Source organism: Hemitrygon akajei, chromosome 1 (assembly GCF_048418815.1).
Source record: "Hemitrygon akajei chromosome 1, sHemAka1.3, whole genome shotgun sequence".
Classification (NCBI taxonomy): Eukaryota; Metazoa; Chordata; class Chondrichthyes; order Myliobatiformes; family Dasyatidae; genus Hemitrygon; species Hemitrygon akajei.
The window spans coordinates 122,049,896-122,064,565 of NC_133124.1; the positions used below are offsets into that span (position 1 = coordinate 122,049,896).

The 14,670-nt window shown below is 42.5% G+C and overlaps 2 protein-coding genes across 4 annotated transcripts in view; one reads left to right on the forward strand and one right to left on the reverse strand.

Moving 5' to 3' along the window:
- txndc5 (thioredoxin domain containing 5) overlaps positions 1 to 12,075 on the forward strand; it is a 34,030-nt gene extending 21,955 nt beyond the window's left edge. For all 3 annotated transcript variants that reach the window (XM_073051019.1, XM_073051009.1, XM_073051028.1), the window contains 4 exons: positions 5,522 to 5,719; positions 7,420 to 7,502; positions 9,493 to 9,622; positions 11,906 to 12,075. In XM_073051019.1, coding sequence (XP_072907120.1) covers positions 5,522 to 5,719; positions 7,420 to 7,502; positions 9,493 to 9,622; positions 11,906 to 12,028 — 534 coding nt within the window. In that variant the 3' untranslated portion in view covers positions 12,029 to 12,075. The remainder of the gene's footprint in view (positions 1 to 5,521; positions 5,720 to 7,419; positions 7,503 to 9,492; positions 9,623 to 11,905) is intronic.
- A 645-nt stretch (positions 12,076 to 12,720) lies between these two features.
- bmp6 (bone morphogenetic protein 6) overlaps positions 12,721 to 14,670 on the reverse strand; it is a 149,060-nt gene continuing 147,110 nt past the window's right edge. The window contains exon 7 of the mRNA XM_073050995.1: positions 12,721 to 13,720. Coding sequence (XP_072907096.1) covers positions 13,571 to 13,720 — 150 coding nt within the window. The 3' untranslated portion in view covers positions 12,721 to 13,570. The remainder of the gene's footprint in view (positions 13,721 to 14,670) is intronic.

A 14,670-nucleotide genomic window follows, 5' to 3' on the forward strand; every position in this document is an offset into this window, starting at 1 on the left:
TTTACAGCTGCAGCATGACTTCCTGACACTTAAAATAACCATATAACAATCACAGCACAGAAACAGGCCATCTCGGCCCTTCTAGTCCATGCCCAATGCTTACTCTCACCTAGTCCCACTGACCTGCATTTAGCCCATAACCCTCCATTCCTTTCCTGTCCTTGTACCTATCCAATTTTACTTTAAATGACAAAATCAAACCTGCCTCCACCACTTCTACTGGAAGCTCATTCCACACAGCTACCACTCTCTGAGTAAAGAAATTCCCCCTCGTGTTGCCCCTAAACTTTTGCCCCCTAACTCTCAATTCATGTCCTCTTGTTTGAAACTCCCCTACTCTCAATAGAAAAAGTCTATCCATGCCAACTCTATCTGTCCCCCTCATAATTTTAAATACCTCTATCAAGTCCCCTCTCAACCTTCTACACTCTAAAGAATAAAGACCTAACTTGTTCAACCTTTCTCTGTAACTTTGGTGCTGAAAACCAGGTAACATTCTAGTAAATCTTCTCTGTACCCTCTCTATTTTATTGACATCTTTCCTATAATTCAGTGACCAGAACTGTACATAATACTCCAAATTCGGCCTTACCAATGCCTTGTATAATTTTAACATTACATCCCAACTCCTATACTCAGTGCTCTGATTTATAACGGCCAGCATACCAAAAGCTTTCTTCACCACCCTATCCACCTGAGATTCCACCTTCAGGGAACTACGCTCCCATTATTCCTAGATCACTCTGTTCTACTGCATTTTTCAGTGCCCTGCCATTTACCATGTATGTCCTAATTTGGATTATTCCTACCAAAATGTAGCACCTCACACTTATCAGCATTAAACTCCATCTGCCATCGTTCAACCCACTCTCTGCAAGCTTTGAAAACCTACTTCATTATCCACAATGCCACCTATCTTAGTATCATCTGCATACTTACTAATCCAATTTAGATAATCCAGATCATTAATGTATATGACAAACAACATTGGACCCAGTACAGATCCCTGAGGCACACCACTAGTCACCGGCCTCCAACCTGACAAACAGTTATCCACCACTACTCTCTGGCATCTCCCATCCAGGTATTGTTGAATCCATTTTACTACTTCAATATTAATACCCAACGATTGAACCTTCCTAACTAACCTTCTGTGCGGAACCTTGTCAGAGGCCTTACTGAAGCCCATATAGACAACATCCACTGCTTCACCCTCGTCAACTTTCCTTGTAACCACTTCAAAAAATTCAATAAGCTTTGGCAGACATGACCTTCCATGCACAAATCCATGTTGACTGCTCCTAATCAGACCCTATCTATCCATATAATTATATATACCATCTCTAAAAATACTTTCCATTAATTTATCCACCACTGATGTCAAACTGAAAGGCCTATAATTGCTAGGTTTACTCTTAGAACCCTTTTTAAACAATGGAACCACATGAGCAATATGCCAATCCTCCAGCACCATCCCAGTTTCTAATAACATTTGAAATATTTCTGTCAGAGCCCCTGCTATTTCTACACTAACTTCCCTCAAGGTCTGAGGGAATATCCTGTCAGGACCCGGAGATTTATCCACTTTTATATTCCTTAAAAGCGCCAGTACTTCCTCCTCTTTAATCGTCATAGTTTCCATAACTTCCCTACTTGTTTCCCTTGCCTTACACAATTCAATATTCTTCTCCTTAGTGAATACTGAAGAAAAGAAATTGTTCAAAATCTCCCCCATCTCTTTTGGCTCCACACATAGCTGTCCACTCTGATTCTTTAAGGGACCAATTTTATCTCTCACTATCCTTTTGCTATTAATATAACTGTAGAAACTTTTAGCTTTTCTAATTTCTTTCTTAAGATTCTTTTTACATTCTTTATATTCCTCGAGCACCTCATTTACTCCATGCTGCCTATATTTATTGTAGATATCTCTCTTTTTCCAAACCAAGTTTCCAATATCCCTTGAAAACCATGTCTCTCAAACTTTTAACCTTTCCTTTCAACCTAACAGGAACATAAAGATTCTGTATCCTCAAAATTTCACCTTTAAATGACCTCCATTTCTCTATTACATCCTTCCCATAAAACAAATTGTACCAAACCACTCCTTCTAAATCCTTTTGCATCTCCTCAAAGTTAGCCTTTCTCCAATCAAAAATCTCAACCCTGGGTCCAGTCCTATCCTTCTCCATAATTATATTGAAACTAATGGCATTGTGATCACTGGACCCAAAGTGCTCCCCAACACATACCTCCGTCACCTGACCTATTTCATTCTCTAACAGAAGATCCAACACTGCCCGTTCTCTAGTTGGTACCTCTATGTACTGTTGCAAAAAACTATCCTGCATACATTTTACAAACTCCAAACCATCCATCCCTTTTACAGTATGGGCTTCCCAGTCTGTGTGTGGAAAATTAAAATCTCCCACAATCACAACTCTGTGCTTACTACAAATATCTGCTATCTCCTTGCAAATTTGCTCCTCCAATTCTCTCTCCCCATTAGGTGGTCTATAATACACCCCTATAAGTGTTACTACAGCTTTCCCATTCCTCAATTCCATCCAAATAGCCTCCCTAGACAAGCCCTCTAATCTACCCTGCCAGAGCACCGCTGTAATATTTTCTCTGACAAGCCACGCGACACCTCCCCCTCTTGTCCCTCTGATTCTATCACACCTGAAGCAACGAAAACCAGGAATATTTAGTTGCCAATCAGACCCCTCCTGCAACCATGTTTCACTAATAGCTACAACATAATATTTCCACGAATCAGTCCATGCTCTAAGCTCATCCACCTTTCTTACAATGCTCATAGCATTAAAATAAATACATTTAAGAAATTCTTCATCTCTTTCTCTCTGTTTATCTCTGACGGTGCAAACAGCTTTACTATCTTTTTCTTCCTTCTCCCATACATCTGTTCCTACACTCTGGTTCCCCTCCCCCCTTGTATCTAGTTTAAATCCACTGGATCCTCTCTCGCAAACCTACCTGCAAGAATATTTGTCCCCTCCAGTTCAGATGTAAACTGTCCCTCCGGAACAGGTCCCACCTTCCCTGGAAAACTGCCCAATCATCTATAAATCTGAAGCCCTCCCTCCTGCACCATGTCTTCAGCCACGTGTTGATCTGCGCTATCTTACTATTTCTAAACTCATCTGCACGTGGCACTGGTAGCAATCCTGAGATTGCTATCCTGGAGGTCCTGTCGAACTTGGCGCCTAGCTCCCTAAACTCACCTTTCAGGACTTCCTCACTCTTCCTACCCACGTCATTCGTCTCTACATGGACCACGACATCTGGCTGCTCACCCTCCCTCTTGAGAATACCGAGAACTCGATCTGAGATATTGCTGACCCTGGCACCAGGGAGGCAACAGACCATCCGGGATTCTCGATCTCTTCCACAGAACCTCCTATCTGCCCCCCTAACTATTGAATCCCCTATCACTACTGCTGTCCTCTTTTCCCTCCTTCCCTTCTGAGCTGAGGGTCCAGTCTCAGTGCCAGAGACGCAACCACTGCAACTTGTCCCTGGTAGGTCGTCCCCACCAACAGTATCCAAAACGGTATACTTATTGTTGATGGGAACGGCCACAGGGGTGCTCTGCTCATTCTGTCTATTCCCCTTCCCTCTCCTGACCGTCACCCAGCTTCCTGACTCCTAGGGGTGACTATCTCCCTGAAACCCCTGTTTATTTCTGCCTCTGCCTCCCGTATGATCCGAAGTTCATCCAGCTCCAGCTCCAGTTCCCTAACACGGTTTGTCAGGAGCTGCAGCTGGATGCACCTTTTGCAGGTGTAGTCATCAGGGACAACAGTGCTCGCCCTGACTTCCCACGTACTGCAAATGGAGCACTCAGCTGCCCTAACTGCTGCCTCCATTACCTACTCCTAAACTAATTAGATTAATTAAAGGAATGCACCCGGCCTTACCTCACCTGGAGTGAAACACGTACTCAGCCTCTGCTCGCTATTTAAATTCTCCCGCTGCCTCGCGCTTGCGCAGTCGTGCCTCGTTCAAACCTCGCCGAAGCCTGATTGAGCCAAATCCGTCCCACTCTCCCTCAGTCCGCTCCGACGATGGCCACTGTATATGGCGGTCTTTCTTTTAAACCTTTGGGGCGCTACGTCACACACCTGCGCAGTCTAGCCTCTTTGCCCTGATCAGTTTAAAAAAAAAGGCTTCTTTCTGAGCTGCCTTTACTTCTTCCCTCTCCACCTCTTGCTTCTATTTAAAAGACCATTGAAAAATTCCTCTTTTTTAAACCTTTGGCGCGTTACATCACGCGACTGCGTAGTCTAGCCTCTTTGCCCCCGATCAGTTTAATAATAAATGGCTTCTCTCCGAGCTGCCTTTACTTCTTCCCTCTCCTCCTCTTGCTTCGATTTTTGTACTCAGTGTTCCATCTACGGAAGACAAGTATGCCATTTACCCTTTACCGCCCTACCTGTTTGTGTTCCTATGGCTTGGACACCAACGTTGTTCTCTTCACAGGTTTCCTGACGTGGTGTGGCATTCCATGCGTGTAGTGTCACCGGCCATTAGTTACTGATCCCCACAAATCAGGCCAGAAGGTCACTACTCCTAACCATCGAGAGTTTAAGGATTGTTACCTTTTGGCATGATTCAAAGTGTCACCCCAGGAAGTCTTTATAGCATGTTTAGTAATGTCATTTTAAAAATAAATCGAGGAAGTTTTATATTAGCAGCCCTCAACAGAGCTGTAATTCCCAGGTCCTCTGTCCCAATGATGTCGTTAACTGAGGGAGATTTGGGTTCATTGACAGCAAAGCAAAATTGATCTGAGTACTCTGGCTGGTCTCCATTATCATCTAACCTTTTGTTTTGCATTTACTTCCTACCCCCTCCCACAGAATTTACCAAATTTGTGTAGAGAGCCTCTTCACAGCCCTGACCCATTTGCCATGCTATCACTGATCTCAGTCCAGTAAGTAATAGTGCACAAGTTGGATTTTCGAGGGAGTAAGCTGCACTGCTGGTTCAGTCATAGTTATACTGGCCAGGCTGACCAATTGCCTACCTGAGGTGGTCTGTGTTTGGCCAATGTCCCTCTAAACCTTTCCTATCCAAGTGCCTCACAAGTGTAATTGTATCCACCTCTACAACTTCCTCTGGCTGCTCATTCCATATACCCAGTACCCTGTGTATGAAAGTGGTACCCCTCGGGCTCCTTTTAAATCTTTACCCTCTCCCCTTAAACCTATGCCCGCTAGCTTTAGATATCCGTAGCCTGGGAAAACGACAATGACCTTTCACCATATCGATGCCCCACATGTTGTTGTAAATCAGTATAAGGTCACCCTTTAGCCTTCTACATTTCAGCATTTCTTAAAGCAAGGAAATCCGAATTCCATGATTTAGATGACTACCGATTTGGTTGTGCTGGGAGATTAGAGTTTCTGGGTATATTTCCCTTTTTCAACCACTAGAATGTAACCTTGCACTCAAATTGAGAATCCTAGTTTCCAATGGTTTCAAACCTTTTCCGTAGGTTGATCAATACAAGGGAAAGCGAGATCTGGACTCCCTAAAGGAATATGTGGATTCCCAGTTAAAGGCTGCTCAACCCTCTGAAGATGAAGACAGTGAAGACGAGGAAGAGGATGAACTTGAAGGGGAAGATGAGCCTGAGGAGGAAGTGGAGGAGGCAGCAGAGGAGGAGGATGAGGAGGAAGGAGAAGAAGATCTGGTATTTCAGATAAGGCATTTTTGTTGGGGAGGCAAGCTTGCATGACTGATGGAGTTTTAATCTGTCTTTGTTCTGATTCTTTATTCATTCTGGCTTGGTCACCTCACTATTTCACCAAGCTAGCAAATGTTCTAACCTGTGCTTTCTTTTTAACCATTAATGCATCCAAGCGGTTTTAAGATGTTCCCCTTTTTAAGGTAATTTATGTTGGTTCCTGGAAAGAGAAAAGTTGTATCTTGCTGCTTAAAACTTATAAATGGAATTGCAAAAGCCAACTACATACATCTTTATTGTAAAAATTAAAATTGGAAAATGTTGGGAAATTGACCAGTTGAGAATCTTCAAGAAAAATCCTGGAATTTCTTTTATGCATAGGAAGCATGTAGCATACTGTTATTGTGCTGGTAGCATCCTGGCTTTCTCACTGGGCAAATAAGGTAGAGATGTGGAGTGAAGTTCTGTTTTGCTGCGGTTCAAATTCCATGAATTTAAAAAAATTGAAGTAAATTTTGTGCATAAACTATTAATCGGAAAAATGATAACCATGGAAGCTTTCAAAAACCCTACTGATTCCTTGATAACCTTCAGGGTGGAAATTTGCAACCTCTCTCCTTCAGTGATTGACATTAATGTGGCTGGCTCCTGATTGTCCCATGAGACAATTTCAGAGAAAGACTAGCAAAAAATACTGTAAACCCTTATTTTTCATTTGATGAAATTGTCCAAATTTTCCTCCCTCATTTGCATCTTCAATAAGAATTTCTGTCATGGCTTTTATTATTGGTCTGAGTTTATCTTGAGTAAACCAGTGACAGGCAGCAAAGAAAGATGAGTGAAGTTTGAGTGGATGAGGCTTTAAGGAGTCCATTGGTTATATATATAAAAAAAACCTCCTTCTGTAGATTTATGTTGAGCACCGTGGCTAGTGCAACAGTATTACAGGTGGGGGTGTTGGAGTTGGGAATTCAATTCTGACACCATTTGTAAGAAGGTTGTACGTCCTCCCCATGAGCATCTGGGTGCTTTGGGTTTCTCCCACATTTCAAAGACGTACTGGTTGGTGGGTTGTAAATTGTCCAGTGATTAGGCTAGGGTTTCAGAGATGGGTTGCTGGGTGGTGAGGCTCATTGGGGTGGATGGGCCTGTAACACACTGTATCTCCAAATAAATAAACTCAGTAGAAGCACTTGCTTTTTAAAAAAACGGGAGAGTCGTTTTAATCCTTTTATTTGGCCCAGACCAGGGTGCTGTACCCCAGTGACTGGAAGACCTTGACAATGGCCTAACTTAGTGGATCATTGTTATTTACTGAGCAAGAGGTTTTCAGTGCTGGCTGGAAAAACTGTGTGTTCTATTTCTCCTAACACTTCCGCAATGTGGTTCCCACAAACAGCCTGACCAGGCAGGGTTTTGATGTGAAGAGTACCTTTGCCTCTCCACTGCCTTGTGCGAGTATAGGTTTTAGAACTACTTCACACCCTTCCTACTATCACCAAGGGCAGTGTCTCTGTGTGATTAATCCCCTGCTCCCACTGTGAAAGACTTGCAGAGGTCTGGGGCCAATACGCCTTTCAACAAGGTCCACGTTGTGTTGCCGAGGGCGTAAAATGTAAGAGTGGGGCGGAGCAGAGACTGAAGACCTTCTTTTGTTATCCCTCCGTTACCTTTTACCTGACAACTCTTACCTCTTCTCTCTGCAGGACAAAGTTCTCAACCTGACTGAAAACAATTTTGAGAAGACCATAGCCAGAGGGGTGACCTTTGTGAAGTTTTATGCCCCCTGGTAAGTCACTTGTTCACCTGCAGCGTTACAGTGAATGATTGCGGACCAGACCTCGTCACCTGTACTGCTGTGCTGGATACAACCCAAGCTTAGCTGGAAGGAAGTCCTCTTTTAAGGATGAGTGTTCTCTGCTTGATATGTTTGACAGTCCTCCACAAATTCTGCACCTTTGTTTAAAAAAAGTGTGCCATTCTGCTGGCGTTGGGTTAAAAGATTGTAGCAGTGAATGACGAAGGTAGGTGTGCCTTCTGGTCTCAGATACAATGCACACCTTCCTCAGAAATTATCTCTAGATTCATGATGTGTTGTTAACTCAGTTGACAAAATAGAACTAATTAGAACAAAGTGATTAGTAATTAAGGTTATGGCAATTTGTTCAAGAACTAGATGGTTGAAAGAAAGCTGCTGTTCCTGAAGCTGCTCATGTGGGACTTCAGGCTTCTGTACCCTCTGCCTGGTAGTAGCTGCGAGATGGCAAGGCCTGGATGGCAGAGATCTTTGGTGGGTGTTGCCTTCTTACAGGAAGCAATGCTTCCCGTAGAATCGGTTGTGTGTGCCTGTGGTTTATTGGGGTTGAATTCACTACTCTGTACTCAAGTTCATTACCCAGGCACAATGCAGTCAATCAGGATTCATTTAACAGTACTTTGTAGAATTTTGTTAGGAGTGTTCTGTGACAAGCCGAACTTTCTTTAAAGAAAGTAAGGATGCTGACATGCCTATTATTTGTAGTTTTATCAATGTGTTGGGCCCAGAAAAGGTCATTTGATAGGTTAATAACTAGGAATTCTAAGCTTTTGATTCTCCCCCAATGTAGACTGGGATGTGTTCCCCTCTTTACCCCTACCTGAAGTCATCAGTGTTACTGATGTTGATCAAGAGCGAAGGCATGAATTTTTGTTGTTATGTAGGAGCAGAGCATTGCAATACATAACAATAAAATCTATGCATAAGAAGTTAAATAAATAGTGCAAAAAGAGAGAGGGTAATAAAGTAGTGAGGTGGTGTTCATGGGTTCAGAATGGCAGAGGGGAAGAAGCTGTTCCTGAATCATTGTGTGTGCCTTCAAGCTCCTGTACCTCCCCTTGACGGGAGCAATGAGAAGAGGGCATGCCCTGGGCGATGGGCATCACTTTTCAGAGGCACCGCTCCTTGACAATGCCCTGGATGCTGTGCAGGCTAGTGCCCATGATGGAGCTGACTGAGTTTTCAACTTGTAGCAGCATCACTCATTTAGGTGTCCTGACTTCCTCTGTCTTGCTGTTGAATATGTTAATATTCTCAACCTTCACAGTCCTCTCGAGGAGAGAATCCTAAAGATTCCCAATGTTTTTAGACATCTTTTCTGTTCTCCTGAGACAAATCTCCCTGGTTTTAGACGTGCCCCAGAAAGGAAGCAGTCTCACGGTATTTACAGTGTCAGGCCCCCTTGAAATATTTTAGTTAAATTTTGTAATTTCTTCTTCTGCCATGTGAGGTTTTCTTTAAGAAGGTAAAATCTAATTTCAGACACAAGGCAGTGATTGGTGGTGGTCCTGCAAAGGTGAAATTCAGAGACTTTAGACAGTCTCACACTGCAGATTTCTTTTTTTAAACCCTTACTTAGGTCAGAGATGTTTTATTTCCCCCGTAAGGCATTTCAGTGCAACACCACCTGTGAGGGGAAAAGAATTGTCAGCGTTTTGGGTCGAAACCCTGCATCAGGAATGGATTTGTCCTGATTCACAGTTTCAACACGAAATATTAACATTTCCTTTCATCCCAAAGATGTATTTCGACCCACTGAGCTCCTCCGGTAGATTTGTTTGTACTCCAGCATCTGCAGTCTACTGAGACGTCAGAGACACTGTGATAGAACTCTTAAGGGCTGCTGGTTGTTATCTGTCCAAACGTGATTGGCATCGTGGTTAATGCAGACGTTAATGGCTGAAGGATGGTGCTTGTGTTCAGTGTGCCGTACGTCCTGTGTTCAAACTGTCTCTTTCTACAGGTGTGGCCATTGTAAGAGCCTAGCACCAACCTGGGAGGAACTTGCCAAACAAGAGTTTCCTGGAATAAGTGACATCAAGATTGCTGAAGTGGACTGCACAGCCCAACGCTCTCTCTGTAATCAGTATTCGGTAGGTTTAAAAGTGACATTAATTGGACACATTCAAAAGAAGTGCATCACTGTTTTCATTGTGCCATTTATTTATATTTTAGTTTGCATTTTTTACTTTTACGATTGCACTGCTGTTTACAGTGCGAGTTTTTGGAGTACTGCAAAGGACTTGGGGCAGCAGAGTGATGCAGGTATCAGAGGAACTGGCTCGCAGCCCGACTGACCCCAGTTTAATCCAAACCTCTGGTCCTGTATATTTTGCATACACGCCCTTTGACTCCGCACGGTTCCTCGGGGTGTCCGTAGGTTAATTGGCTGAATTGTGTAGGTGAGTGTTAGAATCTGGGGGGTGTCCTGAAGGAAATTTGAGGAGAATGAAGCAGGATGTAAATTGGAGCTTGATAGTCAGACTTAATGGGCTGAAGGGCCTGTTTCTATTCCCAGTGACTACCAAAGTTTCATGAATATGGATGGATATCTGGTGTTAATTGTTAAGTCAGTGAGATATAGGCCAGTTAAGGCTAATTCTTTTGATTTCTTTGGGATGCTATAAAGCAAGATAGTCTGCTCCCTCAGTAAAATCTGTCCACGGACACAATATTGCACCTGTCCGCTGAGAGCTGGCACCAAGTAGAGTATCAGGGTCCTTTCCTGGGGATCCAACCCCATGACCTTGCACGCTGCAGGCTCATTGGATACAGAGGCACCAATCAAAGCCTGAGTGTGTGACTGTGCCCATATACAGGCTTTACCTCAGGTGACCAAATGAAGACCCTGGAACCCTAATGATGTCCAGGTTCCTTGACTTGTAATTTGCATGTTAGTTTATTTTTTATTGCTGGGCTGGGTAAGGTGTTCCTTCTGACTTTTTAAGCTCTTAATTTGATTTTCAAAACAGCTAAACCTAGTGCAACAGAACACAGTGGGTGTCAGTCATAATTAACTAGTCTTGTTCCAAGGAATGATGAGCTGTATTGTCAGTCAGGTACTAATTTTTATTTGAGGACTGGTTAGTATGGTGATATTTGCTGCATTGTGGTAGAGAAGATAGATTATCATTAGCTAACATCCTTGATGCATCAAATGTTTTACATTTATTTCCTGTAAATATTTAGAAGTGGAACCATTTACTAGCTTCCAAGTTGCATGTGTTAATAGGCTGCACAAGATCCCAAATGTTTACATTTGCAGAATTTGGTTACAATTTGATAAATAGGGAGATGAGACCAGTGGTCTCGGAATGGACTCGATGGGCCAAATGGCCTTGATCTGTATGGTAAGGAAACATTACATTATGGCAGAGCTGGGACTTTGTGCAAGACTTGAAGGTTTTATGTTGCATTTAATATGGCAGAAGATTTAAAGGGCCTAAAATGCTAAGTGGGTCAACAGCACATTATTTCTGCTGTTTGGTGATTAGAGCCAAATAATTAAAGCTGTAACGCCAGCAGAAAATCATGCCTTTTTATTAGGTTAGGGCTGAAGCCTCTGGTAACTTAAATTCCTATAACCGAGTACAGCCAAGCTTTCAAAATTCCTTATGACTTCAAACATCCCCATTGGGAGTGAGATGAGGTTTTCACCACTACGTGCCTACGTGTATGAGCAAAGGCTGGCTGGTCCATCACACACGACTAAATACCGAAATACTACGTACTTCAAATGCACTTCCAACACAATGTCCTGGATGTCGCACAGGAGGGGAAATACAAGGGTTTACACACAGTAGTCTGTTTTGGGGAAAGCTGCCAAAGGAGAGCAGGAGGCACAATAACATGTAAAAGACCTTTGTGGATGGTAACAGTTAAATGCAGGTAAATAGTATTAAGTGGGCACCTTAGTTAGTGTGGGTGAGCTAGGCTGAACAGTCTTATTTCTATGCTGTATGACTTGTGCAACAGAAACTAATTACAGTCCCTGCACAATGAGAAAAAACCTTCAATATTTTAAACAGGGTTTTATTTATTTTTAAAAAATGATTTAGAGATATAGCGCTGAACAGGCCTTCCAGCCTAACAAGCAGAGCCACCCAGCAATCCACATATTTAATCCTAGCCCAATCAAGAGACAATTTATAATGACCAGTTAACTTCCCAACTGGTATGTCTTTGGACTGGGGGGGGGGGGGGGGGGGAGGGAGAGAGATATAAACCAGAGCACCTGGTGGAAACCCACATAGTTGTGGGGAAAATATACAAACTGCTTACGGACGGTGGCAGAATTGAACGGGCAACTTAGCCGCCACGAGGTGCAAAACCGTAGCACCCACAAATTTTGAATTGATCTCTGAACTTGTCTGCAGGTTCGTGGTTATCCAACACTGCTGCTTTTCCGTGGAGGTCAGAAGGTAACTGAGCACAATGGAGCCAGGGATCTGGCCACACTCCACAGCTTTATCCTCCAGCAAGCCAGGGACGAACTGTAAGGCGCACAGCTACCACCTCTTGTTATTGATATACAATTGTGTCCAAACTTGTAATTGTGTTGTATACTTACTCCTCAGTCAAGGTATGTTCCTTCAGCAACCTCCAACCTTGGGATTGGTTAAATTGTCTGTGCTTTTTAATCAGTGGTGCCTTCTGTGCATGTGTGGAAATGCGTGTGTGTGTGTGCGCGTGTGTGTCTAGAAAGAAAAGATTTTACTTCCTATGCCTGCCAGCATAACACTTTTATGTGAATGTGGTTTATAAGTAGTTAACAGACAATCATCTGTACCTGATTAGTAAATGCAGTACTATGGGCATAGAACAGAATACCTCAGCGTATCTTCAAGCCACATTCACCTGTGTGCGTTACTGGAAGGAGGAGCTGGCAGTCTGTGTAGTGAGTGACTGTTGGATTTGTAGAGTTTTATTAAAATGTGGTTGCTTAACATAATCAAATCACTTATTGAAACCGAAATTCAAGTCACTTTTTGACCACTTCAACAGTACATTGTGATTGGGGGGTGGGTGGGTGGGGGGGGGGGGGTTAAAACAGACAATGCAGTAGTTACCATGTAACACTTGCACCCCTTTTTTTTTAAAAGACGATGTTGTGTGTTGAACGACCCTGCAGTATATTAAGATTAATTAACTTGAGGCTGTTCTTTAAAGTGAATCAGAGATGGTGGCTAAAAGAACTACAGTGAGTCTCATTTTATGCCAGTTTTAAAAAAAATTTAAAATCTATTTCCAGAACAGCAAATGGTACAGTCCATGGCAGTGGCTGTTGTAGTCAGATACACTTTAAACATTGAGTTACAGCAACAGCAGACCCAAGATGTAGAATTGTTCACTATTCATACATACTGTTGTGAGTGAGCAAACTGCACAGGAAAACCACTTAATTTTAACATCCTTTATTGTTAGCATGTGTGTTAAGAGAATGAATTGTATGTCTCCAGGTGAGAGGTGGATAACAGTAAAAGTTGACTGTGGTCGGCGCTTAATTTTTTGTACAATAAAATCATGAAACAAAATGTGAGATGCTACATCAAAAGTTTACATTACTTGGCATTTTCTAATAAAAAAAAATGTAAATGATTGTCCAGAGTGTGTTTTATAAAAGTAATGTGCAGTTTCTGTCCAAACCAGGGTTGTAATAAGTGGCCTTAATTTTTTCCATAATGTTCATTGTGGTTTACATCTTTGGTCCCTTACTCTCTCTCACCCTCTCTCTCTCTCTCTTTCATTCTCTCTCTCTCTCTTTCACACACACCCCATCCACCCTTGAAAGCCATTAACTGTAAGCAATGTCATTACTGCTCCTAATTACCAGACAAACCAAAAACAAATAAATTACATTTTATGAAAACTGTACAAAATATATTACAACTGCCTTTAAGTAGATTATTTCTTTTTTTTAAATTGTAAACATTATTTACAGAGGTATTGCTTAAAGGGTTTTTAATGATTGCCATATGCTGAGGATTTGGCTCCTCCAGTAGTTTCAGTACACCTGAAGATGAGATTCCACACACGCCCCTTTAATGACAGCCGCATGCTCTGACCACCATGTTCCTGTACTTCTTTAATATGACGTTTGAGCTGTCGTCAAAGAAGAGCACAGAGATTGCATTCAGCTTAGTGGGAGCACAGCAGGGCTTGGGTATGTAGTCCGGATTCATAAGATGGACCTATGTACAAGGACATTTAAAACAGGCCCATCAGCAAAAAAAAATCAGCATTTAATGCAACACTGAAGTTAACACAATGGGGTTTGTAGCGGAAGCTTTATCCTTTCCTCACACACTGCATATTCCACTCTTGAAACCATTCACAGTTAGCAACATTGATACAATTTCCAGTGAAATGGAATCTGTGTCTATGATTTACCGTCTCTGCAAACCCATTTTCAAAGTGCTCCAAACATCAGCCTATAAGTACTGATTCCACTGGTTGGAATTGAACGTCCAGAGGTACAAACAGATGGTGTAGATGTTCTTAGCAGCTGTTTAATTAATGGCTACAAAAGTCAAATTTCTCCCAATAGGAATTTTTTTCAACAATAGCTATTGGTAGATTATAACTGCTGAGTACAGACTGGGGGATTTATTCAAGATTAAATGAAGTTGCCACATAATCCTACCACCTCCCTCTATTTAAAACCCAAACTTAGCAGTCAGTTCCTCCCACCCTTCAATGGCAAGAGGTTACTATAAGTGGAGCTAAGTAGCAATCGGACAGTCATTGCAATGCCAGCTTTCTGTCTGTGGTACACAATCTTGTAGGGAAGTTGCCATGGTAATTTTGACTCTAGTTTCTCAGCTGTGACTTGGTTGCTGTTCCTATCTTTAATTGCTTCCTATTCATTAGCAAGTTTGTTTCGATGCAGATGTCTGGGGGAGCACTCGACAAGTAGTTGGTGTGGCTAACAAAAATAAAATGAAATTTCTGTAAGTACCCAGCAGGCCAGGCAGCATCTGGAGAGGGAGAGATAGTTAAAGTTAACATTCAGGTCAATGGGCTATCACCAGAACAGGGAAAGAGATTGGGGGTGGGGGAGGATGTTCAAGTGGCTGAGAAGGCAGCTGGAGGGATGAAAAAGACAAAAGGATTTTCTGTAATAGGGTGAGACAAATGGGTT